The sequence below is a fragment of the Echiichthys vipera genome (assembly GCF_963691815.1).
Source record: "Echiichthys vipera genome assembly, chromosome: 9".
Taxonomy (NCBI): domain Eukaryota; kingdom Metazoa; phylum Chordata; class Actinopteri; order Perciformes; family Trachinidae; genus Echiichthys; species Echiichthys vipera.
The window spans coordinates 556,686-584,185 of NC_139834.1; the positions used below are offsets into that span (position 1 = coordinate 556,686).

Here is a 27,500-nt window from a genome sequence, read left to right on the forward strand (position 1 = left end):
CTTCCTCTCTGTAGTAGGTTTTAGATGATGAAGAGGAGCAGAGCCTACCTTCCTCTCTGTAGTAGGTTTTATACGATGAAGAGGAGCAGAGCCTACCTTCCTCTCTGTAGTAGGTTTGATACGATGAAGAGGAGCAGAGCCTACCTTCCTCTCTGTAGTAGGTTTTATACGATGAAGAGGAGCAGAGCCTACCTTCCTCCCTGTAGTAGGTTTGATATGATGAAGAGGAGCAGAGCCTACCTTCCTCTCTGTAGTAGGTTTTAGATGATGAAGAGGAGCAGAGCCTACCTTCCTCTCTGTAGTAGGTTTGATACGATGAAGAGGAGCAGAGCCTACCTTCCTCCCTGTAGTAGGTTTGATATGATGAAGAGGAGCAGAGCCTACCTTCCTCCCTGTAGTAGGTTTGATACGATGAAGAGGAGCAGAGCCTACCTTCCTCCCTGTAGTAGGTTTTATACGATGAAGAGGAGCAGAGCCTACCTTCCTCTCTGTAGTAGGTTTTATACGATGAAGAGGAGCAGAGCCTACCTTCCTCTCTGTAGTAGGTTTGATACGATGAAGAGGAGCAGAGCCTACCTTCCTCCCTGTAGTAGGTTTGATATGATGAAGAGGAGCAGAGCCTACCTTCCTCTCTGTAGTAGGTTTTAGATGATGAAGAGGAGCAGAGCCTACCTTCCTCTCTGTAGTAGGTTTTATATGATGAAGAGGAGCAGAGCCTACCTTCCTCTCTGTAGTAGGTTTTATATGATGAAGAGGAGCAGAGCCTACCTTCCTCTCTGTAGTAGGTTTTAGATGATGAAGAGGAGCAGAGCCTACCTTCCTCCCTGTAGTAGGTTTTATACGATGAAGAGGAGCAGAGCCTACCTTCCTCTCTGTAGTAGGTTTTATACGATGAAGAGGAGCAGAGCCTACCTTCCTCCCTGTAGTAGGTTTTAGATGATGAAGAGGAGCAGAGCCTACCTTCCTCTCTGTAGTAGGTTTTAGATGATGAAGAGGAGCAGAGCCTACCTTCCTCTCTGTAGTAGGTTTGATACGATGAAGAGGAGCAGAGCCTACCTTCCTCCCTATAGTAGGTTTTAGATGATGAAGAGGAGCAGAGCCTACCTTCCTCCCTGTAGTAAGTTTGATACGATGAAGAGGAGCAGAGCCTACCTTCCTCCCTGTAGTAGGTCTTGTCAGACGGGGCGTCGGCTGGACTCGTCTCCATGGCGCTCTGGAGCTTCCTCTCATACAGGTGTCGAGTGGAGTCTGCGTTCACAGTAACAGTGCGTCAAAAATGGCGTTTTATGTGTTAAAAATGACCTTTAATGTTTTAAAAAAGACCTTTTGTGTTAAAAATGACCTTTATTGTGTTAAAAATGACCTTTTGTGTTTTAAAAATGACCGTTAATGTTTTAAAAATGACCTTTTATGTGTTTTAAATTATGTGTTTTAAACCTTTTATGTGTTTTAAACCCTTTATATGTGTTAAAAATGGCCTTTTATGTTTTAAAAATGACCTTTTATGTGTTTTAAATTATGTGTTTTAAACCTTTTATGTGTTTTAAACCCTTTATATGTGTTAAAAATGGCCTTTTATGTTTTAAAAATGACCTTTAATGTTTTAAAAATGACCTTTAATGTGTTAAAAATGACTTTTAATGTTTTAAAAATGACCTTTTATGTGTCTTAAACCTTTTATATGTGTTAAAAATGACCTTTTATGTGTTTTAAACCTTTAATGTGTTAAAATTGACCATTTATGAGTTAAAAATGACATTTAATGATTTAAAAAAGACCTTTAATGTGTTAAAAATGACCTTTAATGTTTTAAAAAAGACCTTTTATGTGTTTAAAATGACCTTTAATGTGTTAAAAATGACCTTTTATGTGTTTTAAACCCTGTATATGTTTTATTTAATCTCTTATTTTATATGATATTAAAGTTTGCACTCTCTCACCCACTATGGGTCCGTGTTTGATGCCAAACTCAACGAGCAACTTGCTGATTTCCTCGTCACTTTTCTCACTTAAAGACATCTGAAAAAATAATAAACACAAATAAAAGGTTAATATAAGAAACAGAAAGATTAAAAAACACGCAGATTAAAAAACACGCAGATTAAAAAACACGCAGGTTAAAACACGCAGATTAAAAAACACGCAGATTAAAAAACACGCAGATTAAAAAACACGCAGATTAAAAAACACGCAGATTAATTAACACGCAGATTAAAAAACATGCAGATTAATAAACACGCAGATTAAAAAACACGCAGATTAATTAACACGCAGATTAAAAAACATGCAGATTAATAAACACGCAGATTAAAAAACACGCAGATTAATAAACACGCAGATTAAAAAACACGCAGATTAATAAACACGCAGATTAATAAACACGCAGATTAATTAACACGCAGATTAAAAAACACGCAGATTAATAAACACGCAGATTAAAAAACATGCAGATTAATAAACACGCAGATTAATAAACACGCAGATTAATAAACACGCAGATTAATAAACACGCAGATTAATAAACACGCAGATTAATTAACACGCAGATTAAAAAACACGCAGATTAATAAACACGCAGATTAAAAAACACGCAGATTAATTAACACGCAGATTAAAAAACATGCAGATTAATAAACACGCAGATTAAAAAACACGCAGATTAATAAACACGCAGATTAAAAAACACGCAGATTAATAAACACGCAGATTAATAAACACGCAGATTAAAAAACACGCAGATTAATAAACACGCAGATTAAAAAACATGCAGATTAATAAACACGCAGATTAATAAACACGCAGATTAATAAACACGGAGATTAATTAACACGCAGATTAATTAACACGCAGATTAAAAAACATGCAGATTAATAAACACGCAGATTAATAAACACGCAGATTAATTAACACGCAGATTAAAAAACATGCAGATTAATAAACACGCAGATTAAAAAACATGCAGATTAATAAACACGCAGATTAATTAACACGCATATTAAAAAACACGCAGATTAAAAAACATGCAGATTAAAAAACACGCAGATTAATTAACACGCATATTAAAAAACACGCAGATTAAAAAACACGCAGATTAATAAACACGCAGATTAAAAAACACGCAGATTAAAAACACGCAGATTAAAAACACGCAGATTAATAAACACGCAGATTAAAAAACACAAAGATTAAAAAACAGATTAAAAAACATGCAGATTAATAAAAACAAATAAAAGGTTAATATAAGAAACAGAAAGATTAATGAACAAGCAGATTAATTTTAAATTAAAGGTAAAGTCACAGGAAACGTTTGTAATTAAAGGTAAAGTCAGGAAACGTTTGTGATTAAAGGTAAAGTCACAGGAAACGTTTGTGATTAAAGGTAAAGTCACAGGAAACGTTTGTAATTAAAGGTAAAGTCAGGAAACGTTTGTGATTAAAGGTAAAGTCACAGGAAACGTTTGTGATTAAAGGTAAAGTCACAGGAAACGTTTGTAATTAAAGGTAAAGTCACAGGAAACGTTTGTGATTAAAGGTAAAGTCACAGGAAACGTTTGTGATTAAAGGTAAAGTCACAGGAAACGTTTGTAATTAAAGGTAAAGTCACAGGAAACGTTTGTGATTAAAGGTAAAGTCACAGGAAACGTTTGTGATTAAAGGTAAAGTCACAGGAAACGTTTGTGATTAAAGGTAAAGTCACAGGAAACGTTTGTAATTAAAGGTAAAGTCACAGGAAACGTTTGTAATTAAAGGTAAAGTCAGGAAACGTTTGTAATTAAAGGTAAAGTCACAGGAAACGTTTGTGATTAAAGGTAAAGTCAGGAAACGTTTGTGATTAAAGGTAAAGTCACAGGAAACGTTTGTGTCTAAAGGTAAAGTCACAGGAAACGTTTGTGATTAAAGGTAAAGTCACAGGAAACGTTTGTGATTAAAGGTAAAGTCACAGGAAACGTTTGTAATTAAAGGTAAAGTCAGGAAACGTTTGTGATTAAAGGTAAAGTCACAGGAAACGTTTGTGATTAAAGGTAAAGTCACAGGAAACGTTTGTAATTAAAGGTAAAGTCAGGAAACGTTTGTGATTAAAGGTAAAGTCACAGGAAACGTTTGTGATTAAAGGTAAAGTCACAGGAAACGTTTGTAATTAAAGGTAAAGTCACAGGAAACGTTTGTGATTAAAGGTAAAGTCACAGGAAACGTTTGTGATTAAAGGTAAAGTCACAGGAAACGTTTGTAATTAAAGGTAAAGTCACAGGAAACGTTTGTGATTAAAGGTAAAGTCACAGGAAACGTTTGTGATTAAAGGTAAAGTCACAGGAAACGTTTGTGATTAAAGGTAAAGTCACAGGAAACGTTTGTAATTAAAGGTAAAGTCACAGGAAACGTTTGTAATTAAAGGTAAAGTCAGGAAACGTTTGTAATTAAAGGTAAAGTCACAGGAAACGTTTGTGATTAAAGGTAAAGTCAGGAAACGTTTGTGATTAAAGGTAAAGTCACAGGAAACGTTTGTGTCTAAAGGTAAAGTCACAGGAAACGTTTGTGATTAAAGGTAAAGTCACAGGAAACGTTTGTGATTAAAGGTAAAGTCACAGGAAACGTTTGTAATTAAAGGTAAAGTCACAGGAAACGTTTGTGATTAAAGGTAAAGTCACAGGAAACGTTTGTGATTAAAGGTAAAGTCACAGGAAACGTTTGTGATTAAAGGTAAAGTCACAGGAAACGTTTGTGATTAAAGGTAAAGTCACAGGAAACGTTTGTGATTAAAGGTAAAGTCCCAGGAAACGTTTGTGATTAAAGGTAAAGTCACAGGAAACGTTTGTGATTAAAGGTAAAGTCACAGGAAACGTTTGTGATTAAAGATAAAGTCAGGAAACGTTTGTGATTAAAGGTAAAGTCACAGGAAACGTTTGTGATTAAAGGTAAAGTCACAGGAAACGTTTGTGATTAAAGGTAAAGTCACAGGAAACGTTTGTGATTAAAGGTAAAGTCACAGGAAACGTTTGTAATTAAAGGTAAAGTCACAGGAAACGTTTGTAATTAAAGGTAAAGTCACAGGAAACGTTTGTGATTAAAGGTAAAGTCAGGAAACGTTTGTGATTAAAGGTAAAGTCACAGGAAACGTTTGTGATTAAAGGTAAAGTCACAGGAAACGTTTGTGATTAAAGGTAAAGTCACAGGAAACGCTTGTGATTAAAGGTAAAGTCAGGAAACGTTTGTAATTAAAGGTAAAGTCACAGGAAACGTTTGTAATTAAAGGTAAAGTCAGGAAACGTTTGTAATTAAAGGTAAAGTCACAGGAAACGTTTGTGATTAAAGGTAAAGTCACAGGAAACGTTTGTGATTAAAGGTAAAGTCAAAGGAAACGTTTGTGATTAAAGGTAAAGTCACAGGAAACGTTTGTGATTAAAGGTAAAGTCACAGGAAACGTTTGTAATTAAAGGTAAAGTCACAGGAAACGTTTGTGATTAAAGGTAAAGTCAGGAAACGTTTGTAATTAAAGGTAAAGTCACAGGAAACGTTTGTGATTAAAGGTAAAGTCACAGGAAACGTTTGTGATTAAAGGTAAAGTCACAGGAAACGTTTGTGATTAAAGGTAAAGTCACAGGAAACGTTTGTGATTAAAGGTAAAGTCACAGGAAACGTTTGTGATTAAAGGTAAAGTCACAGGAAACGTTTGTGACTAAAGGTAAAGTCACAGGAAACGTTTGTGATTAAAGGTAAAGTCACAGGAAACGTTTGTGATTAAAGGTAAAGTCACAGGAAACGTTTGTGATTAAAGGTAAAGTCACAGGAAACGTTTGTGATTAAAGGTAAAGTCAGGAAACGTTTGTGATTAAAGGTAAAGTCACAGGAAACGTTTGTGATTAAAGGTAAAGTCACAGGAAACGTTTGTGATTAAAGGTAAAGTCAGGAAACGTTTGTGATTAAAGGTAAAGTCACAGGAAACGTTTGTAATTAAAGGTAAAGTCACAGGAAACGTTTGTAATTAAAGGTAAAGTCACAGGAAACGTTTGTAATTAAAGGTAAAGTCACAGGAAACGTTTGTAATTAAAGGTAAAGTCACAGGAAACGTTTGTAATTAAAGGTAAAGTCACAGGAAACGTTTGTGATTAAAGGTAAAGTCACAGGAAACGTTTGTAATTAAAGTTAAAGTCACAGGAAACGATTGTGATTAAAGGTAAAGTCACAGGAAACGTTTGTAATTAAAGGTAAAGTCACAGGAAACGTTTGTAATTAAAGGTAAAGTCACAGGAAACGTTTGTGATTAAAGGTAAAGTCACAGGAAACGTTTGTGATTAAAGGTAAAGTCACAGGAAACGTTTGTGATTAAAGGTAAAGTCACAGGAAACGTTTGTGATTAAAGGTAAAGTCACAGGAAACGTTTGTAATTAAAGGTAAAGTCACAGGAAACGTTTGTGATTAAAGGTAAAGTCACAGGAAACGTTTGTGATTAAAGGTAAAGTCACAGGAAACGTTTGTAATTAAAGGTAAAGTCACAGGAAACGTTTGTAATTAAAGGTAAAGTCACAGGAAACGTTTGTGATTAAAGGTAAAGTCAGGAAACGTTTGTGATTAAAGGTAAAGTCACAGGAAACGTTTGTAATTAAAGGTAAAGTCACAGGAAACGTTTGTGATTACAGGTAAAGTCACAAGAAACGTTTGTAATTAAAGGTAAAGTCAGGAAACGTTTGTGATTAAAGGTAAAGTCACAGGAAATCTGTAATTAAAGGTAAAGTCACAGGAAACGTTTGTGATTAAAGGTAAAGTCACAGGAAACGTTTGTGATTAAAGGTAAAGTCACAGGAAACGTTTGTGATTAAAGGTAAAGTCAGGAAACGTTTGTGATTAAAGGTAAAGTCACAGGAAACGTTTGTGATTAAAGGTAAAGTCACAGGAAACGTTTGTGATTAAAGGTAAAAGTCAGGAAACGTTTGTAATTAAAGGTAAAGTCACAGGAAACGTTTGTAATTAAAGGTAAAGTCACAGGAAACGTTTGTGATTAAAGGTAAAGTCACAGGAAACGTTTGTGATTAAAGGTAAAGTCACAGGAAACGTTTGTGATTAAAGGTAAAGTCACAGGAAACGTTTGTAATTAAAGGTAAAGTCAGGAAACGTTTGTGATTAAAGGTAAAGTCACAGGAAACGTTTGTGATTAAAGGTAAAGTCACAGGAAACGTTTCTGATTAAAGGTAAAGTCACAGGAAACGTTTGTAATTAAAGGTAAAGTCACAGGAAACGTTTGTGATTAAAGGTAAAGTCAGGAAACGTTTGTAATTAAAGGTAAAGTCACAGGAAACGTTTGTGATTAAAGGTAAAGTCACAGGAAACGTTTGTGATTAAAGGTAAAGTCACAGGAAACGTTTGTAATTAAAGGTAAAGTCACGGGAAACGTTTGTGATTAAAGGTAAAGTCAGGAAACGTTTGTGATTAAAGGTAAAGTCACAGGAAACGTTTGTGATTAAAGGTAAAGTCACAGGAAACGTTTGTAATTAAAGGTAAAGTCAGGAAACGTTTGTGATTAAAGGTAAAGTCACAGGAAACGTTTGTAATTAAAGGTAAAGTCACAGGAAACGTTTGTGATTAAAGGTAAAGTCACAGGAAACGTTTGTGATTAAAGGTAAAGTCACAGGAAACGTTTGTGATTAAAGGTAAAGTCACAGGAAACGTTTGTAATTAAAGGTAAAGTCACAAGAAACGTTTGTAATTAAAGGTAAAGTCACAGGAAACGTTTGTAATTAAAGGTAAAGTCACAGGAAACGTTTGTAATTAAAGGTAAAGTCAGGAAACGTTTGTGATTAAAGGTAAAGTCACAGGAAACGTTTGTGATTAAAGGTAAAGTCACAGGAAACGTTTGTAATTAAAGGTAAAGTCAGGAAACGTTTGTGATTAAAGGTAAAGTCACAGGAAACGTTTGTAATTAAAGGTAAAGTCACAGGAAACGTTTGTGATTAAAGGTAAAGTCACAGGAAACGTTTGTAATTAAAGGTAAAGTCACAGGAAACGTTTGTAATTAAAGGTAAAGTCACAGGAAACGTTTGTGATTAAAGGTAAAGTCACAGGAAACGTTTGTAATTAAAGGTAAAGTCACAGGAAACGTTTGTGATTAAAGGTAAAGTCACAGGAAATCTGTAATTAAAGGTAAAGTCACAGGAAACGTTTGTGATTAAAGGTAAAGTCACAGGAAACGTTTGTAATTAAAGGTAAAGTCACAGGAAACGTTTGTAATTAAAGGTAAAGTCACAGGAAACGTTTGTAATTAAAGGTAAAGTCACAGGAAACGTTTGTGATTAAAGGTAAAGTCACAGGAAACGTTTGTGATTAAAGGTAAAGTCAGGAAACGTTTGTAATTAAAGGTAAAGTCACAGGAAACGTTTGTAATTAAAGGTAAAGTCACAGGAAACGTTTGTGATTAAAGGTAAAGTCACAGGAAACGTTTGTGATTAAAGGTAAAGTCACAGGAAACGTTTGTAATTAAAGGTAAAGTCACAGGACACGTTTGTAATTAAAGGTAAAGTCACAGGAAACGTTTGTGATTAAAGGTAAAGTCACAGGAAACGTTTGTAATTAAAGGTAAAGTCACAGGAAACGTTTGTAATTAAAGGTAAAGTCACAGGACACGTTTGTAATTAAAGGTAAAGTCAGGAAACGTTTGTGATTAAAGGTAAAGTCACAGGACACGTTTGTAATTAAAGGTAAAGTCAGGAAACGTTTGTGATTAAAGGTAAAGTCAGGAAACGTTTGTAATTAAAGGTAAAGTCACAGGAAACGTTTGTGATTAAAGGTAAAGTCACAGGAAACGTTTGTGTTTAAAGGTAAGTCACAGGAAACGTTTGTGATTAAAGGTAAAGTCACAGGAAACGTTTGTAATTAAAGGTAAAGTCACAGGAAACGTTTGTGATTAAAGGTAAAGTCACAGGAAACGTTTGTGATTAAAGGTAAAGTCAGGAAACGTTTGTGATTAAAGGTAAAGTCACAGGAAACGTTTGTAATTAAAGGTAAAGTCACAGGAAACGTTTGTAATTAAAGGTAAAGTCACAGGAAACGTTTGTGATTAAAGGTAAAGTCAGGAAACGTTTGTAATTAAAGGTAAAGTCACAGGAAACGTTTGTGATTAAAGGTAAAGTCATAGGAAACGTTTGTGATTAAAGGTAAAGTCAGGAAACGTTTGTGATTAAAGGTAAAGTCACAGGAAACGTTTGTAATTAAAGGTAAAGTCACAGGAAACGTTTGTGATTAAAGGTAAAGTCAGGAAACGTTTGTAATTAAAGGTAAAGTCACAGGAATCGTTTGTGATTAAAGGTAAAGTCACAGGAAACGTTTGTGATTAAAGGTAAAGTCACAGGAAACGTTTGTGATTAAAGGTAAAGTCACAGGAAACGTTTGTGATTAAAGGTAAAGTCACAGGAAACGTTTGTGATTAAAGGTAAAGTCACAGGAAACGTTTGTAATTAAAGGTAAAGTCACAGGAAACGTTTGTGATTAAAGGTAAAGTCACAGGAAACGTTTGTAATTAAAGGTAAAGTCACAGGAATCGCGGACGCCATCTTTGTTTCGCTCCCACGGTTTTACCGATCCTGGACAAAATGTCCGTGCCCGAAATAAAACTTCGCGGCTTTTTTAATCTCGCGCGAGCAACACGCGCAACTTAAGCGATTAAAAACAAGACGGAAATGAAAGTTTAGTTGTTTTAAAGTTGAAAGAAGTTTATTTTCTTACCTTTAAAAAATAAAAACGACCTCAAACTGAAGATTAAAGTTGTTTAAACGGGACGAGGCTGAAGAGGAGACCGCGGCGGAGCTGCAGAGGGGGAGTGACCGGAGCAGCGGAGGGGGGAGACTGGAACAGCAGAGGGGGAGAGACCGGAACAGCAGAGGGGGGAGACGGTAACAGCCGAGGGGAGAGACCGGGGCAGCAGAGGGGGAGAGACCGGAGCAGCGGAGGGGGAGAGACCGGGGCAGCAGAGGGGGGAGACCGGAACAGCAGAGGGGGAGAGACCGGAGCAGCGGAGGGGGAAGACGGTAACAGCAGAAGGGGGAGAGACGGTAACAGCAGAGGGGGGAGACCGGAGCAGCAGAGGGGGAAGACGGTAACAGCAGAGGGGGAGAGACCGGAGCAGCAGAAGGGGGAGACCGGAAAAGCAGAGGGGGGAGTGACCGGAACAGCAGACGGGGGAGAGACGGTAACAGCAGAGGGGGGAGTGACCGGAACAGCAGACGGGGGAGAGACGGTAACAGCAGAGGGGGGAGACCGGAGCAGCCCGGATATGGTCCGGGGACTAGAGTCTATGGACCAATAAATAATAAATAATAATAATTATAATAATCATCTAGAGGCTGCTCCAAAAAAAAATTAATAATAATAATAAACAACAGGCTGCTCAGTTTTTTAAATAATAATAAGAAAGAAGAAAAAAAATACATAAATAGATAAATAAATAATAATAATAATAATATTTTAAAGTAACTAGAGGCTGCTCCAAAAATAATAAAATAAATAACTAATAATAGTAACTTGGAAAAACCAGGAGCTGTTCAAATAATAATAATAATAATTATGATAATAATATTAGAATAACGTTTTTGAAGATGAACAAATAAAAGCTGTTAAAGATTATTAATAATAATAATTTTTAAATAACTAGAGGCTGCTCCAAAAAAATAAATAAAAAAAGAATAATAATAATAATATTTTATTTAAATAGAGCCTGCTTCCAAATAATAATAAAAAATAATAATAAAAATAAATAATGATAATAAGGAAAACTGGAGGCTGCTCAATTGTAAAAAGACGCTCCGGCTGAAAAAGAACTTTTTTAATCAAAGTGTAAATCAGCAAAAGTCAAAACCCAGTTTCTGTGTTTTCATGAAAGAACTGAAGCTTTTTCCCTCAGAATGATTTTAAAAATAATAAACTGGAACAAACCTGAAGAAACCTGCAGATCTTCTTTCAAATCAGGACTTTTTCTGTTTTTCAGTGAACTGCACCGTCCCTCCTGTGACTGTGGCCATCTTTAATGTGTTTTAAGTTATTTCTCCTGATGCTTTAATGTTTTAAGTTATTTCTCCTGATGCTCTTCATGTTTTAAGTTATTTCTCCTGATGCTCTTCATGTTTTATGTTATTTCTCCTGATGCTTTTCATGTTTTATATGAAACACTTTGAATCCCCTTGTTGTTGAATTGTGCTGCAGCAGCACTTTCACACTTCCACACGTTCAGACTCTTTTAAGGAACAGCAAAAACATAATTCTGATGTTTCTGGTGCTTCGCTGTGACTGTTCGAGTCCCACGTCCTCCTGTTTGTTGTGTTTTAGTTTGAGGCCACGTCAGTGAATCAGACCTCCCTCTGAACGCCGTCATGACATCACTGGGACACGTTAACACTTTCATTAAGAAGCATCGCAGCGTGCTTTTCCTGCAGGACCCAGTACAGAGGCTGATGTTGATCTGCTGCTCCTCACAGACCTGCTCTGGGTTCGTCGTCCGTCCTTTCTTTACTGCGTCCTCTTTGAACGTTTGCATGAACGTGTTCAAACCAAAGGAGCTTGAGAAAGAATCCCCATCCACTGAGAACGGAGCTCAAATCTCACATTACTGTCACATGGAGGCGTTTACACTAAGCACCAGGCTCTTCCTCACATCAGGACTTGGTCTCAACAATCATTTAACACAAATCAGAGCTGTGCACAAAGCTCTGCAGGCGGTCGACAGGACGCCCTCTGCAGGTGGAAGTGACTCAGGCTTAATAAGGAGTTGGAGTTTTCCAGGAAGGGCGTCGGCTGCTTCAGCCTGCAGTCGTTTACCTTTGACGTAGCCGGCTGTGATCGACACACTTTCCACTGGAAACACACGGAGCATCACTGCTGTGTTCCCTCTGAGCTCCGTCACTTACAGCAGGGGTCTGCAGCCCGCGGCTCCTGGGCCGCACGTGGCTCTTCAATTCAATTCAATTCAAAAAACTTTATTTCGACCCGGGGGGCAATTCAGGGCACACAGAGCAGCAAATAACGGCAGTGCAACTATACAGAAACATTTTAACCTAACGGCTCCTGTGCCGTATGCGGCTCTTCAGCCCCTTTTCAGCGGCTCCCTGTAGCTTTGCCACAAAATGATACAAACGTGTAAATAACGTGTTTTTTTGCACAGTGGACGAGGGAAAACATTCGATCTTGGAGTTCAAGCGTCACATCCTCGGTCTCACGCCCAGCATCTCTCCCTGCAGGTGCTAATGTTGAGTTGGTGACCTGCACTGCTGCGTTCACATGATGAAGGCTTACCTGTTTGCCTGATATGTGGTGAGAAACTAGCAAACAACCACAGTTTGGGACGAGTAACAGTAACTTTATATAAACCTTTATAAGCTGTGACATTCATTCATTCATCCATCTTCAACCGCTTATCCCTGTCGGGGTCGTGGGGTGCTGGAGCCGATCCCAGCTGACATCGGGCGTGAGGCGGGGTCCACCCTGGACAGGACGCCAGTCTATCACAGGACACATAGAGACGAACAGAGACAGACAACCATTCACACCTACGGGTGATTTAGAGTCATCAATGAACCCAACACCTGCACGTCTTTGGACTGTGGGAGGAAACCGGAGAACCCGGAGAAAACCCACGCAGACACGGGGACAACATGCTAACTCCACACAGAAGGGCCCCAGCCGGGATTCAAACCAGGAACCTTTTCGCTGTGAGGCGACAGGACTAGCCTAAGCTGTGACAGCAAATATGTTTATCTGATGGAAGAGGCAAAATGGCTCTTTAGACAGTAAAGGTTGCAGAGCCCTGACTTACAGTGAACAACCATCACGTCCACATTTGGATTCAAACACTGTGACAAAGTTCAGCATCTGTCTAAACTGACTCTTCTTCCTCAGCTCACAGAATATCGACGCGTCTGGACCGGATTCATGCGTCCCTCGTCTGATTTACCTCGGGATCTTGTTCACGGGTGAGGGGACGATGGAGCGTGAGTTTGGCCGGAGAATCAGAGCAGCGGGGGCGGAGCTGCAGTCGCTCTACCGCACCTGAGGAAGGCAAAGCTCTGGATCTACCCTCAGTCCTGGTTCCTACCCTCACCTGTGGTCATGAAAGCTGGGTCAGGACCCAAAGAACCAGGTCCAGGTCAGGACCGAAAGACCCAGGTCCAGGTCCAAGCGTGTGAACTGTGTTTCCTCAGGAGGGGGTCTGGAGTCTCCCTTAGAGAGAGGGGGAGAAGTTCAGTATCCGTGAGGAACTCGGAGTAGAGCCGCTGCTCCTTTGTGTTGAAAGGAGCCAGTTGAGGTGGTTCAGGATCATCTGGTCTGGATGAACCCTGGGCGCCTCCCTAGGGAGGTGTTCCAGGCACGTCCAGCTGGGAGGAGGCCTCGGGGAAGACCCAGGACCAGGTGGAGAGATTAGATCTCCACACTGGCCCGGGAACGCCTCAGGATCCCCCAGTTAGAGCTGGTTAATGTGGCCCGGGAAAGGGAAGTTTGGGGTCCCCTGCTAAAGCTGCTGCCCCTGAGACCTGATCCAGGATCAGAGGCTGGAGCTGCTGCCCCTGAGACCTGATCCAGGATCAGAGGCTGGAGCTGCTGCCCCTGAGACCTGATCCAGGATCAGAGGCTGGAGCTGCTGCCCCTGAGACCTGATCCAGGATCAGCGGATGAAGATGAGATAAAGACAAAAACACAGCCAGAGAAATACTTAGACAACTTTATTGTGTATCAAAATACTGTCTTACAAACACTTTTAAAGCCTTTTTATTTAGGACAAGATACTTTTTTTGTTCTGAAAGAGACTTTGCACAAAGCGAGCTGAAGGCTGAAGGGCGCGGGGGCGTGGCGGCTGACGGGAGCGGGACTCAAACACCGAGCAGGAAACAAAAGCAACACCTGCTCTCTTTAGTTTATTTGGTCATCGTGTTTTTTCAGGACGCAGCGTCGTCTTCGGCGAATCTTTAGAAACTTCCCTTTTTAAACCTTTTGAATGTAACGAACCACGAGAACGCATCACACACGCACGCACGCACGCACGCCGTGCTGATGTCGTTCTCCATCAAAAGAGCTTCTTGACCTCACATCACATTAAAAACACACAGAAAAGCGTCGTTTCCCAGCGGCGGTGTGGAGAGAGCACGTGAGACGGACCACGGGGGAGCGACTGGAGCGACAAACGCGACCTTAACGCGATCGATTCCCTCCTCTGATCCACGTCAGGGCTTTAAAACAGCAGTGGCTACAACGGGGTCCCTCTAGCAGCAGGTTCAAACAGCCGGCTTAGTGACAGAGCATCAAAACCACGTGCTGAGGCGGAGCGGACCGGACCAGTGCCGGACTTTTATACGGACAATTCAGAAGCTTAGGTCAAAGTGTGAGCGCGTATACGCCGTACGGATGAACATGTGTCGTGTGATCGTTCACATGAAACTGAATCTACTCTGTGTGAATGTGGGAGAAGCTCCTCCAGTGTAAACAGAGACCTCCGTCCTACGCTGGGCCCAACTCCACCGCCGCTACGCTACGCTACGCTACGCTACGCTATCCTAGCACTGTGCACGAGTTCAGGCCAGTCCGCTAGTGTCCGCGTAAGAAAGCCTGAGGGCCGAGCGTCTGTGTTACCGTAACAACAACAACAAAGGTGCGTGGTTCTTGCTCCTACACTGACGGAGTGACGTGATGAGCAAACAGGAAACGGAGCCAATGATAAATGTGTCTTTGGGAGGTTCTGGACCGAGTTACAGTGACGATGGTTTTAAAATATGAACCGGTGCAAAAGCAGAGACGTCTGGTCGAGGGGGGGGGGGCTGGGGGGGGGCACTGATGTGAGACTTTGCTTCTTAGTTGGTTAAATAGTTTTAAAATAAGACACGAGAAAAAAAAAGCCAGAAATCTGAATTTGTAACACGGAGCAGTTGTAAACAATGATCGCTTAGACACAGTTGTTTGAAACAGTGGTACAGGTGTGGGGGGGTGTGTGGAGCGGGGGGGGGGGGGGGGTCAGACGGTGATGTGGTAGGGGCTGCCGGGGATGTGCTCGTCGCCCCACTTCACCACCAGGACGTACTCGCCCTTCTCCTTCAGCTGGTAGCTGACGTTGTACATGCGGCTCCCCAGGTGCTTCACCAGGATCTCCTCACAGGGGACCTTGGGACCGTCCACGCCGACCAGGAGCATGTTACGACCTGTGGACACACGGCAGCACGTCAGTGTCTACAGATGGATATGATTATCATGAGCTACCATAATGAAAGACTGCTGAACGGTCCGTGGGGATCGACCCGTTTGGACTTGAACGCCCACACTGATGTTTTTCTGGAGCTGATTTTATTTTTTCTTCCTCAGTTTAAATCATAAAAACGACACGATGATGAAAACTAATGTTACGAGTCTCAGATTAAAAGAAAAAGAACATTTAAAGAAGTTAAAAAAGGCGTCTACAGCGACACGGAGCCGCCTGTGGACGCCTGACGGAGAACGCAGCGGCCCGCAAACACAAATATCAGCTGTTTGATCACCAACCGTTTGTGTTCTGTACATTTATCAAATCTACTTTATTTATACGGCATGCTGGCCGTCCACGGGCCGTTTGGGAGAGGTGGGCTTTAGTAAAGCACGTTTGCACGTGTACGAGCACGAGCGTGCGCACGTGTACGAGCACCAGGCCTACGGCGGTTCTGAGGTCATTTCCTGTGCGCCTGTTGGGACGTAGAAAAAAGAAGGAGGGACCATGCGCGGACATTTCAAACAATGGCGGTGAAAGGTTCACGTTGGTGTGATGCGGAGGTGGAGTGTTTACTGCAGATTTGGTCGATGAAAAGATTCAAAAACAGTCGACAAGACGCACAAAAACTCCGAGGTCTACGGAAAGATCTGGAAACAAAGCCACGCATCGCCATGACGTCATCAATGCGTGTGACGTGTTACGGCGTGATGACGTATAGGCAGCAAGAAGCATTCTCCGAGGCCCAGGTAGTGTGAGTACAAACGGGCCTGGAGGGGGGGACAAGGACCCTAAAGCACGGGGCACGGGACCGAGGCACAGTGGGAGGGCGGCCTTATGTATTAACACACACACACACACACACACACACACCTGCTTTGCTGCAGTCCACACTGAAGCTGTTCTTCTGCCCGATGAAGCCCTTGGTCAGGCCCAGGCCCTTGGCTGCCACCTTGCTGGCGTCTGACTGGGTGGGGGCGCCCTGCTGGGAGCAGCTGATGGCCCGGGTCACAGGGTCGACCACCACAGAGGAGGTTTCGTGCATACTGTGGCTGGACACCAGCTTGGAACCTGGAGACGGGGGGGTTTATGTAGTTTTATATATTTTCCAGTTCATTTCTCTGCATTTGCCCCAAAACACGAAGCTCTTCCTCACCAGTGATCTTGGCTTTGAAGGGGCTCCCCCCGATGTGGTAGGGGCCCCCGTATTTGATGGAGATGAGATAGTTCCCAGGAGCCATCGGGGTGTATGTGACCCTGTAGCCCTCGGGACACTCCACACAGTCCATCTTCACCTTGGAGGGCCCGTCGATGGTCACGGCTAAAGCTCCGGGACCTGCTTTGCTCGTGTTCACCACAAATTCACACGCAGTCCCTGGAGGCAGACGAGACACAGCGGGGAGGATTAAGGTGAGGGTGTGAGGTTCAGGGAGACCAGGAACCCTTCTGTTGTGTAGAGGGGCAGCGTGTTACCTGTGGTGCCCCCCTCCAGTCCGGCTCCGTAGGCCGACACCATGCCGGGGTCTCCAGCCTGGCCCGTCTCTCCCACCCGGATCTTAAACGGACTCCCAGGGATGTGACTTCCATTGAACTTCACATCGATGAGGTAAAGACCGTTCTCTCTGGGGATGAAGCGGACCGCGTACTTATCTGGAAACACACACAGAGGAGGGGGGGAGGTCTGAGGTATCAGAACGTGACCTGATCTCAGCGTGAGGCGTCTGCAGGTGTTCAGGTGCGTGCGGGTACCGTCCCCGCGGTTACCTTGGTCGATCTCAGTGACGCAGCATTCCTCCAGGGCTCCAGACGGGCTGTGCACCTTTGCGTCGATCACGCCCTTCGCCCCGTTCAGGCTGACGGCGAACGACGCCGGCTGGTTCACCTTCAAACCCGACTCCTGCTCGACAACACAGACTCACACCCTCAACACAGCGTCGTGATTACTTTACACCAACCAAACAGCTATCCACCCCCCGTTAACCACAGTACCCCTGACCCTGACCCTGACCTTACCTGGGGGCTGCTAACAAGGATAAAGAGGAGGGCTGTGCAGTGAAGACGCAGAGAAGAGGAACAGAGACTTTTTATGTGAGAACAGAAGAGTTTTGAGAGTTTATCGGAGTAGATTTGAACGTCTGGGATGAAGGTAAATGTGAGAACATGTGTCTGCGTTCCAACAGAGGAAAAAGAAAACTAACGGCGCACTTACACTGTCCTTCCACAGGGGGGCCAAAACAGGTTTCTGCGTTTCACCAGTGTGAGTGCAACCGTACCGCGTCTAGGAGCGGCACGCTTGCCGTCCACGGCCCGTTTGGGAGAGGTGGGCTTTAGTAAAGCACGTTTGCACGTGTACGAGCACGAGCGTGCGCACGTGTACGAGCACGAGCGTGCGCACGTGTACGAGCACGAGGCCTACGGCGGTTCTGAGGTCATTTCCTGTGCGCCTGTTGGGACGTAGAAAAAAGAAGGAGGGACCATGCGCGGACATTTCAAACAATGGCGGTGAAAGGTTCACGTTGGTGTGATGCGGAGGTGGAGTGTTTACTGCAGATTTGGTCGATGAAAAGATTCAAAAACAGTCGACAAGACGCACAAAAACTCCGAGGTCTACGGAAAGATCTGGAAACAAAGCCACACATCGCCATGACGTCATCAATGCGTGTGACGTGTTACGGCGTGATGACGTATAGGCAGCAAGAAGCATTCTCCGAGGCCCAGGTAGTGTGAGTACAAACGGGCCTGGAGGGGGGGACAAGGACCCTAAAGCACGGGGCACGGGACGCACGCACAGTGGGAGGGCGCTCTAACCTGTGACGGAGGAACAGTGGGAGGGCGCCCTAACAGATGAAAAGAATAGAAAGAGTCGTCTCATAATTGTGACTGATCAGAGTTTTCGTGTGAGTCAGCGTAACTTTGCACCTGCTGTGTGTGTGTGTGTGTGTGTGTGTGTGTGGCGTGAGAGGAAACGAGCCCGTGTCAGACCTCTTTAACCCTTTAGCGCCCCGTGTCGCTCACAGGTGGGAGGCTGTTGGCAGCCTTTAGAACGAGGCACGAGAAACACACACAGTCCTCTAGTTTCCCAGAAGCCTTTGCACCGCCTCACAATGCAGCAGCAGCATCTACGACTCTCACTACTCTGCTACTCACTGAACTCAAAACTGACTTTTAACACCATCATGAGCAGAACACGTGTGTATCCAGCCCTTCAGTGACCTAACACCCTTTCAAAATAAGAGTTCTGGGTCCAAACGCTCCGTTGAAACAAAACAGAACCAACGTCTGAACGTGTGAACGATCAGAATCAGCTCTTTGCTCAGTTAGACGTCTTTTTCACGAGGCCCGGACAGGAAGTCTTATTTTGAAAGGGTGTTACGTAGCATCTTAACAGCCGGATTGTGTAAAACAACAAAAGCTGAACTGTCTCTTGTATTGACCTGCGTGATATTCTGTCCACACCCAAACTCCTTCAGTCTAAAAGCACCAAACAGTAAAACTTGGACCTGCTGCTGCTGCACTGTAGGCCGCGTCCCGAGGCCTGGCGTGTGTGCTCACGGACGTGTGTGTGTGTCTCAGAGCCTCACCTGAAGACTGGCAACAGTGAGGCGACGGGCGTCGTCGGACGGCGAGGCCACAGGCACGATGAAGGGGCTGTCGGGGATGTGCTCGTCGTTGAAGCGGATGGACACCTCGTAGTCTCCTGCAGGAACGGTTCAGTCACAGGAACACAGAAAGAGTGGGCAACACAGCAAACACACACACACACACACACACACACACACGCACACACACACACGCACACATGATTACAGGTTATTTATGAAACACTTTGTGACAAAGAAGAAGAGACTAAAACAACAAAAGAGAAATTCACTGGATGTAAAAACGGTTTCGCTGCAGGTGTTTAACTCTCATCCATGCATCAACCTGTTCCTGAGCTGCGTTTGAAATCGCTCCCCGTCACAGGAGTGCACTACAGTGTGTGTGTGTGTGTGTGTGTGTGTGTGTGTACGCCAGTCTCCGTGCTTGATGTCGTCCACTATATAATACCCACAATGCACAGCTAGTTTGAGTGTAAATACATGCAATGCGGTCGTGTTTTACAGGAGAAGAAGAAGCAGAAGAGGCGCTAACGCTAGCCTGGGAGCTAACTACAGCAGCTGTTAACAATGGTTGCGTCCTGATTAACAGTGAGTAACCATTGTTAACAAAACCATGCAACCTCCCCCGTGCTCCTGAGAGCAGGTTTGTATCATAAACAGACTGTAAACCCGTTTCACAGTGCGTTTGTTTGCGTGATGCTGACTTATAAACGTCCCGTACGACATATTTCATCTACTGACGCAGCGATCTGTTAGAAGACTCAGTGTCGTGTCTGAAATGTATTCAGTGCGTTATTTAACAAACAGGACGTAGCGGATGGTGCGTGAGTCCCGTCTCTTCTCTCACCCGGCTCCTGCACGATGTAGGACACTCCGCTGGAGCCGTCCTTGCGGTCCTCAAAGGCGATTTCAGCCTTACTGGGCCCCTCCACCGCGATACTGAGGCCTCCAGCGCCGGCCTCCCTCGTCCAGATGCTGAACTCAGCTGCACAGGGAGCAGAGCAGAGTCAGACACACTGCAGAACAACACACACACACACACACACACACACACACATCCTCCAGCCTCCACACTGACCTGGTACTCCAGCCTCTGCTCTCTCCAGACCGGGCCCTCCAGCACGAACCTTATGAGCGCCACCCTCTCCCAGGGGCCCGACGGTGAACTGGAACGGGCTGCCGGGCACGTGCATGCCGTTGTATTTGACGCACACGGTGTGCACGCCCGTCTCCGTGGGGACGAAGCGGATGCAGTAGGTGTTGTTCTCCCCCTCCATGATGTCGGCCTTGTGGACCTGACCCGACGGGCTCGTCACCTGAGCCGTCATGTCCGCTATGCTGATCTCTGGGGACACGGTCACGGACACGTTTGAGACATGGAAACAGTTTGGACTTTTCATGACGACGCCACAAAAACTGTCCCTTTATTTAAGGGGAAATGATAAATGGACTTGTACTTATAAAGCGTCTTTCTGCTCTTCTGACGACTCACGGTGCTTTCACAGTGTCGAGTATGAGGTGACATTAGGAGACGTGACATTACAAGAGTCGCACACAGAAACTGGACAAAAGCTCTGAGACATCAGTTCCACATCTAACAAGACAAACCAACCGTGTTACCAGGCTGTTCAGACGTAATGTAACACCCTTTCAAAATAAGACTTCCTGTCCGAGCCTCGTGTTCCCCGTCGTTTGAACAGATGTGAGTTTTTAAAAACATCATAATTGACCTAATGAGGTCTGAGACTCCACTTCTCTCCAGTTTACAGTGCTGCCCTTTCATCCCTTCATCCAACAATCTAACCTCAAAGAACAACTGTTCACAAACGTCCTCCTGTGACTCCAACGACGGCCATTCAGACTCAATAGAGCACTAACCAAGTCCAGACCTACTTCCACCAACCACTGGACCAGGACCAGGCAGGGACTGGACCAGGACTAACCAAGTCCAGACCTACTTCCCACCAACGACTGTCACTCTAACGACGGTCGTTGGCACTTGGAGCACAAAGGGTTCCAGTAACATCATCGGCCTTGTGAGAGGTGAAAGACCTGGATCTCCACACCAGTTAGTTGGACCAGTCCCAGCCTGGTCCTGGTCCTGGTCCAGTCCCAGCCTGGTCCTGGTCCGGTCCCAGCCTGGTCCTGGTCCTGGTCCTGGTCAGATGTGTACATGAACTGATGAAGCCTCTTGGATGAGAGGTGAAACGTCTTCCTGACAAAGAACCAAGTCCAGTTGCTTTGGACTGAAGCTGCTTTGCGAATTGTCCTTTGACGTCTTTCTTCTGGATAAAAAAGACGTCTGAGGTTCGGACGTTGGTTCTGTTTTGTTTCAACGGAGCGTTTGGACCCGGAAGTCTTATTTTGAAAGGGTGTCAGGTCACACTGGGATGGGGTTATTACCTGGGATCTTCAGGCTGAGGTCACACTGGCTGCCGACGTTGGCGACGGACGCAGCTCTCCTCTTTCTGGTGATGCTCTCCTTCATCCTGCCCTCCCCGGTCACCTTCACTGTGAACGCACTCCCTGCACGTGCACACACACACGCACACACACACACACGTACGAGTCAGTTAATAAGTCAGAACATCTGCTCTGTGATCCCCGGCTGTGTGAAGACGAGCACCTGGCACATGTTGGTCAGCGAACTTGATGTTGATGATGTAGTTCCCTGGTTCGGTGGGGCAGTAGGTGACCTTACAGGTGCCGTCCTCCTGGTCCTCAGTGTTGATGTCCACTTTACTGGGCCCCTCGATGGACAGGCTCAGGCCGCCGTAGCCTGTGAGGAAGAATCACGGGAGCGTGGTGAGAAACAGGAAATCTGGAGGACTTAAAAACAGGAAATGCAACACACGAGAGACTCTCTAGCGCGTACCTGCATCACGAGTGTCGATGATGAACTCCGCGGGCTCAAAGGTCCTGGCCTCGTTCAGGCCCTGGCCACTCACACGCACGCGGCTGGCGTCGCCGATCTCCGACTGGTTGATCATAACAGCGATGGGGCTGCTGGGGATATGGCGCCCGTTCTTCTTGATGTTGACGAAGTGCTCTCCGATCTCCTTGGGAACAAACGAGATGCCTGCGACAAACACAGGACGGTTAAAACCAGGAGTCAGACGCTGAGACTGAAGAGGAGATCTTTAAAGCTCGTGTCTCGTTCACACCGCAGGGCTCAACGCACGATTCTGAGGTTTAGTTTGTCTGTTCACAGTCTGTAAATGTGTCTGTCTGCAGTCCGTCTGTGTCACTGCGGTCTTCCTCCATCAACTTTATTCATCATTCATTTATAAAACAGTGCAGCGCGGCTCTGAATGACGTCATTCAATGGCTGTTCAGATACGTGATGCATGATGTGTGATCCCTGATTCTGATGGAAATGTCAGATTCAATGGGACTTGAATCAGATCTGAGAGGGAACATCAGAGTCAGGTCACGTGAGCTGCAGTGTGAACGGAGCAGAGGACACACACTCACCAACGTGTCCGTTACGCAGCATCTTCAGCAGACAGGGCTCCTCGCGGCCCGAGGGGGTGGTCAGGGAGGCGGTCAGCTGGCTGAGGTCGAACTCCCCGATGTCCAGGGGGATATCTGCGGCTGAGCCCACCTTCAGATGGGACATCCTCATGGAGTCGTCCCCTGAGGACACCGCAGCGACACACACTTACAGGAGAGAACGGAAACCTTTCCCATCATGACCCCTCCCCCCCGACACGTACAAAAGAAGGGATTTAAACTTTGGCCTAGCTGTGTTTTCAAACATGACACAACCCTGATCTCCTGCTGCGATCACAGTTAAGGGGTTTTCTCAGAGACTGAAAACACTTTTGAGGCTGTGAAAATGGTATAAAATGCTTAACGACTTCACTTCCTGTCTCCTAAACGGGCGCGGCTTGGTTTGAAAGTGTCGTGAGCTTCATGTGAATGGATGAAAAGTTACATGTGCATCGTTTAATTCTATTTTCTTATGCTAACATTTCACATTTAGCCATATTCAGCATTGCAAACAGTTATCAGAGGCGTTAGCTGGCGTTAGCTTAGCTGTGTTCAAGTTCACGTCTCCCAGAGAGGAGAAACATGTGACGTAGATACAGGAAGTGACCATGAGCTGCAGTGTCTCACGTCTATGTGGCACAATCACCTACTAGTACTAGGACTAGTGACGATAATGAGGGCTGCGTTCCAGCATCTACTGCAGCTGATTACAACATTAGTTACCCGTGTTTCCACCCAAGGTCATGTGCAATGACTCGCCGTCCTTTAGAACCATTGAGGGACTAAATATCATGACGTATCACTTCCTCGCCGATCTCGTGATGTCATATTTGACTATTTGATTGCCTTGTAATGTTTGAAGTATCACAGTATCATGGTGTCATTGCGGGCGGAGCATCGCAACTGTATCTTACTGCAAACTGTGGCTTGAGTTTGAGTTGAAAATGCACATTTCCTGCTGATGACTGAGCATTTGAAGGGTGTTACCTGTGATGCGAGCGGAGAAGGGGCTGCCGGGGATGTGCTTGTCGTTGTATTTGACCAGGATGCTGTAGTCCCCGGGCAGGACGGGCAGGTAGGACACCGTGCACGTGCCGTCCTGGTTGTCAACGCAGCTGATGTCGGCCTTGGATGGACCCTCGATGGCCAGAGACAGACCCCCTGCAAGGACGCGCACAGGAGAACGGACACAGACGCAGTTTCTTTGTTACATTTGATCGTTTCTTCATGATTGTATCCGTCTCTTCTGCTTCTTTGGGCTGGTGTGGTGTTAAAGGTGAGTGTGGTTTGTTTATGTAACGTGGTCAGATGTGCTCCTCCACACGTCTGCTGCTCACCCTCTCCAGCGTCTTTGGTGTTCACAGTGAAGACGGCGGGCTTGTTGACGGTCCCGTGGATGAGGCCGGGGCCGTACGCGCTGACGTTCCCGCTGTTCATGTAGTCCACGTAGAACTGTAGGGGACTCCCTGCGGGTGACACAAGCAGAGCGGCTCACACACACCTTCAACGTTACACGCTGCCGTTTGATTTCTGCAAAAGAAAAACGTCTGAGGGAAACGGAGGGAAGTGGAACCTGGGATGTGGATGCCGTCGTATTTGATGTCCATCTCGTGCAGACCGGCCTCAGTGGGAGCGTACTTGACGGTCACCGTGCCGTCCTTGTTGTCTGTGATGTCGGGTTTGGCCACGCTACCTGACGGCATCCGGACCTCACCTTCAGCAGAGGACAGACACACACACACCGCAGTGAGATACACACACACACACACACACACACACTCACACACACAGGCATCATCCCCAGAGACCGGGGTTTCCTCGTTATACTGCAGGATATTCATGACGTTCACCACGTTCCCTCCGCGTGTTACCTGTGATCTCGCCCTTCTGGATGGTGAACGGGATGACCAGGTCGAACGGCCTCAGCCCCGCCACATCCAGACCGTTCATTCCCATCGGTCGGTCCGTCGCCTGGGAAACAGAGGGTCAGAGGTCAGAGACGCTGTCTGAGCAGAGGCTGCGTTTGAAGTAACAGATGCAACCAACACAGCGCACAGGACAGAGGGGTGAAAGTTTCCAAACACCAACACACAGAATGGGATGAGACGAGAATGGTGATCAGGTCAGGATGACGACACCGACACAAACTGCGAGAGAGAATGAGATGAGGACAAAAACCCTGGGGGGTCAGAGGAGGATGACAAACGACAGTCGGCCATTTTGTAAAATGTGGAGCAGCTGAAAAGCCACATTGATGATTCCCAAAATGGCTTTTGTCTCCTACTGAAGCTGATGGACATGGAGCACTGCGGGACACAGGGCTGCACAACGACTCGCGGACACGATCTAATTCTGATCCTAACGGGGTCGTGGGGGGCTTGAGCCGATCCCAGCTGACATCGGGCGTGAGGCGGGGTCCACCCTGGACAGGACGCCAGTCTATCACAAGACACATAGAGACGAACAGAGACAGAAAACCATTCACACCTACGGGCGATTTAGGTCCCGTTCAGATGGAGACGATCTACAAAGGAAACATTAAAGTGGCGTTCTCCTTTTTACTCCGCGTGTAGTCGAGCGTCTTTGGGGGAAATCTGCGTGCACACGCTTACACAAAAGTGTGTAAATGTGATGTACACACGTCAGGTGTGTAGGTGGAGCTGTGAAGCACTGCCACACAACAGCACCAAGAGCTGGTGCATGCTGGGAAACGTCCTCCTCCTTCTCTCTCTAACAGCGGAGAAGCAGGACGCTGTACAGCGTGACGGGGATCTGCAGCACGGTCTGCAGCCTCCCACCGCCTCGGCTCCACCCAGGACACTTGAACGTCCCACTGATGGAAACAGTCCCACATGTTTGTTGTTGTTTACCTGAACTCTGCACACGGATGTTACGCAAACACGCACGCCACGTGAGCCAGCGTGAGCAGATCAGAGCTCACTTTAGTGTTTCTACCTTTACACGCAAACACAACGCCGGAGCAGATCAGAGCTCACTTTAGTGTTTTTACCTTTACACGCAAACACAACGCTGGAGCAGGTCAGAGCTCACTTTAGTGTTTTTACCTTTACACGCAAACACAACGCTGGAGCAGATCAGAGCTCACTTTAGTGTTTCTACCTTTACACGCAAACACAACGCTGGAGCAGATCAGAGCTCACTGTAGTGTTTTTACCTTTACACGCAAACACAACGCTGGAGCAGATCAGAGCTCACTTTAGTGTTTCTACCTTTACACGCAAACACAACGCTGGAGCAGATCAGAGCTCACTTTAGTGTTTCTACCTTTACACGCAAACACAACGCTGGAGCCTTTTAACATTTATACTCTGCCCCAAAAATGCAGCCGCCGTCTAAACGAAAGGCACATCTGATCAAATCAAACACCTGCACGCCCACGCAGACACGGGGAGAACATGCAAACTCCACGCTTATTCGGATTCAAACCTGGAAACCTCTTGCTGTGAGGCGACACCGCTAACCACCGCACCACCGCGCCCCCCCCAGGATCAGAATATCACACGTCTGTTTAATATTGTGCAGCTCTGTTGCAGTGTCCATGAGTTTAAGGAATCCTGTTTTTGAGATGGAGGGAGTGAAATGACACCTGCAATGAGAGACAGCAGACACTGATGCAGGCTGATGAGAGGAAACCACGGATGATGATGGGAACGAGAGAACGGAAGAACAGAGGAAGGAGAACAGAGACTCAGTGGAGAGGGAGGAGAGAGGCTGGAGGCAGAGGTTTAGGTACCCAGGGCTGTTGAGCGTAGTACTGGGGCATTTGGCTCTGCTGCAGGAGCTGGTCTGACGGAGCTCCTTCCAGCGCCTGAGGGGGGGTGGGAGGTGGTGAGGGGGTAGGTGGGGGTTGTGTAGGGGGTGGAGAGGGTCACAAAGATGGAAGGGGATAAAACAGTCGTCAGGGTGAGTTAGAAAATGTGTGGTGCAACCAGGAGCCAATCACGAAGCTTCTGTAAGGAGAAACAGCGTCAAGGAGCTTTGGTGCTGCAGCGTCCCGCACACACACTTTACACTTTACACAGAGTGTGTGTGTGTGTGTGTGTGTGTGTGTGTGTGTGTGTGTGTGTGTGTCGGCTGCTCTGACTGTCGTCCTGCTTTATCCGAGTTGTTCTGACGTCACAGTTGAAGGCATTTCTCGTAAAGTCAACGTTGGAAGTTGTAAATGAATTTAAATGGACTCTTTGAAAACACATGTTCAAATGATTCCAAAAATATTAAATTTAATCTTTGTAACTTTAAGCAAATCAGAGGATCTCTGTCAGACGCAGCTGCTCTGATGTTTATGCACTTGATACACACACGAGGGCTCCGGCGCCACTTTGGGAGTTCATTAAACAGAGACGGACCTGGATCATCAGGGACGGAGACGTTCCTTTCAGATAAACCTCCTTCAGCCGTGACGCACCGTCCATTAAAGGTGGTGTTTTATGGAAAACACTTCCCCGACTATAAGGGAACGTCCCCCTCTGGCTCCTTTAAGAGCTGAGTACAGGTGTTAGCTTAAAGCTAACCAAACGTGCAACCACCTCTAACTGCATGCTACCATGCTAGCTCAGAAGAGCGTATTAGGGCGCCCTCCCACTGTGCCTCCGTGCCGTGCCCCAGCACGTGTCACGGCTAAAGTCTGGTTCCTTTGACCAGTGTGAGTGCAACCGTACCACGTCTAGGAGCGGCACGCTTGCCGTCCACGGCCCGTTTGGGAGAGGTGGGCTTTAGTAAAGCACGTTCGCACGTGTACGAGCACGCGCACGTGTACGAGCATGAGCGTGCGCATGTCCTGCTGTTTATAGCAAACTTTAATTTTGTATATCCTTTGTCATGTTTTCTCTTGTAACATCAACCTAACTAATGGACTTCAGATGGAGATTAGCGCCCGGGCTACAATTTGCGCGTATATTTTCATTAATGTGCATTGTCCACAAATAATAAATTAAAAAAATTTGTGTCCTGTGCTGTTTTCATGTTGAGCGATGGGGGGAGGTGTGGGCGGAGGCGTGGGTGGAGGTGTGTGCCGCTATTTTAAGGAGGAACGTCAGAGCCACAGGTGAAAAGACGGAGACGCTAGTTTGTGAGGATGCTTCTACAACAGTTTCCTCACTGTTCCAGCTCACGGACACCTGCACTTCTGCCGCTCACTCCAGGTTAAGATTAATCATAAGTGCTAAAGCTTTAAATCCTTAGACTAAAGT

General features: G+C 45.3%; 2 protein-coding genes across 5 annotated transcripts in view; both read right to left on the reverse strand.

Moving 5' to 3' along the window:
* The window catches only part of emd (emerin), a 17,156-nt gene extending 7,307 nt beyond the window's left edge, over positions 1-9,849 (reverse strand). Inside the window, exons 1-3 of the mRNA XM_083919961.1 lie at positions 9,712-9,849; positions 1,941-2,019; positions 1,153-1,248 (exon numbers count right to left, since the gene is read on the reverse strand). Of these exons, the coding sequence (XP_083776087.1) occupies positions 1,153-1,248; positions 1,941-2,019 (175 nt within the window). The 5' untranslated portion in view covers positions 9,712-9,849. The remainder of the gene's footprint in view (positions 1-1,152; positions 1,249-1,940; positions 2,020-9,711) is intronic.
* Positions 9,850-13,679: 3,830 nt separating this feature from the next.
* flna (filamin A, alpha (actin binding protein 280)) overlaps positions 13,680-27,500 on the reverse strand; it is a 70,154-nt gene continuing 56,333 nt past the window's right edge. For 2 of the 4 annotated variants that reach the window (XM_083919760.1, XM_083919759.1), the window contains 17 exons: positions 26,045-26,119; positions 24,162-24,261; positions 23,864-24,004; positions 23,628-23,756; positions 23,278-23,451; positions 22,273-22,434; positions 21,674-21,877; positions 21,425-21,577; positions 21,202-21,324; positions 19,877-20,143; positions 19,646-19,783; positions 18,781-18,896; positions 16,964-17,096; positions 16,673-16,849; positions 16,356-16,574; positions 16,073-16,270; positions 13,680-15,161 (listed from right to left, as the gene is read on the reverse strand). In XM_083919760.1, coding sequence (XP_083775886.1) covers positions 14,977-15,161; positions 16,073-16,270; positions 16,356-16,574; positions 16,673-16,849; positions 16,964-17,096; positions 18,781-18,896; positions 19,646-19,783; positions 19,877-20,143; positions 21,202-21,324; positions 21,425-21,577; positions 21,674-21,877; positions 22,273-22,434; positions 23,278-23,451; positions 23,628-23,756; positions 23,864-24,004; positions 24,162-24,261; positions 26,045-26,119 — 2,694 coding nt within the window. In that variant the 3' untranslated portion in view covers positions 13,680-14,976. The remainder of the gene's footprint in view (positions 15,162-16,072; positions 16,271-16,355; positions 16,575-16,672; positions 16,850-16,963; positions 17,097-18,780; positions 18,897-19,645; positions 19,784-19,876; positions 20,144-21,201; positions 21,325-21,424; positions 21,578-21,673; positions 21,878-22,272; positions 22,435-23,277; positions 23,452-23,627; positions 23,757-23,863; positions 24,005-24,161; positions 24,262-26,044; positions 26,120-27,500) is intronic. The other 2 variants (XM_083919762.1, XM_083919761.1) reach the window with 1 other exon arrangement.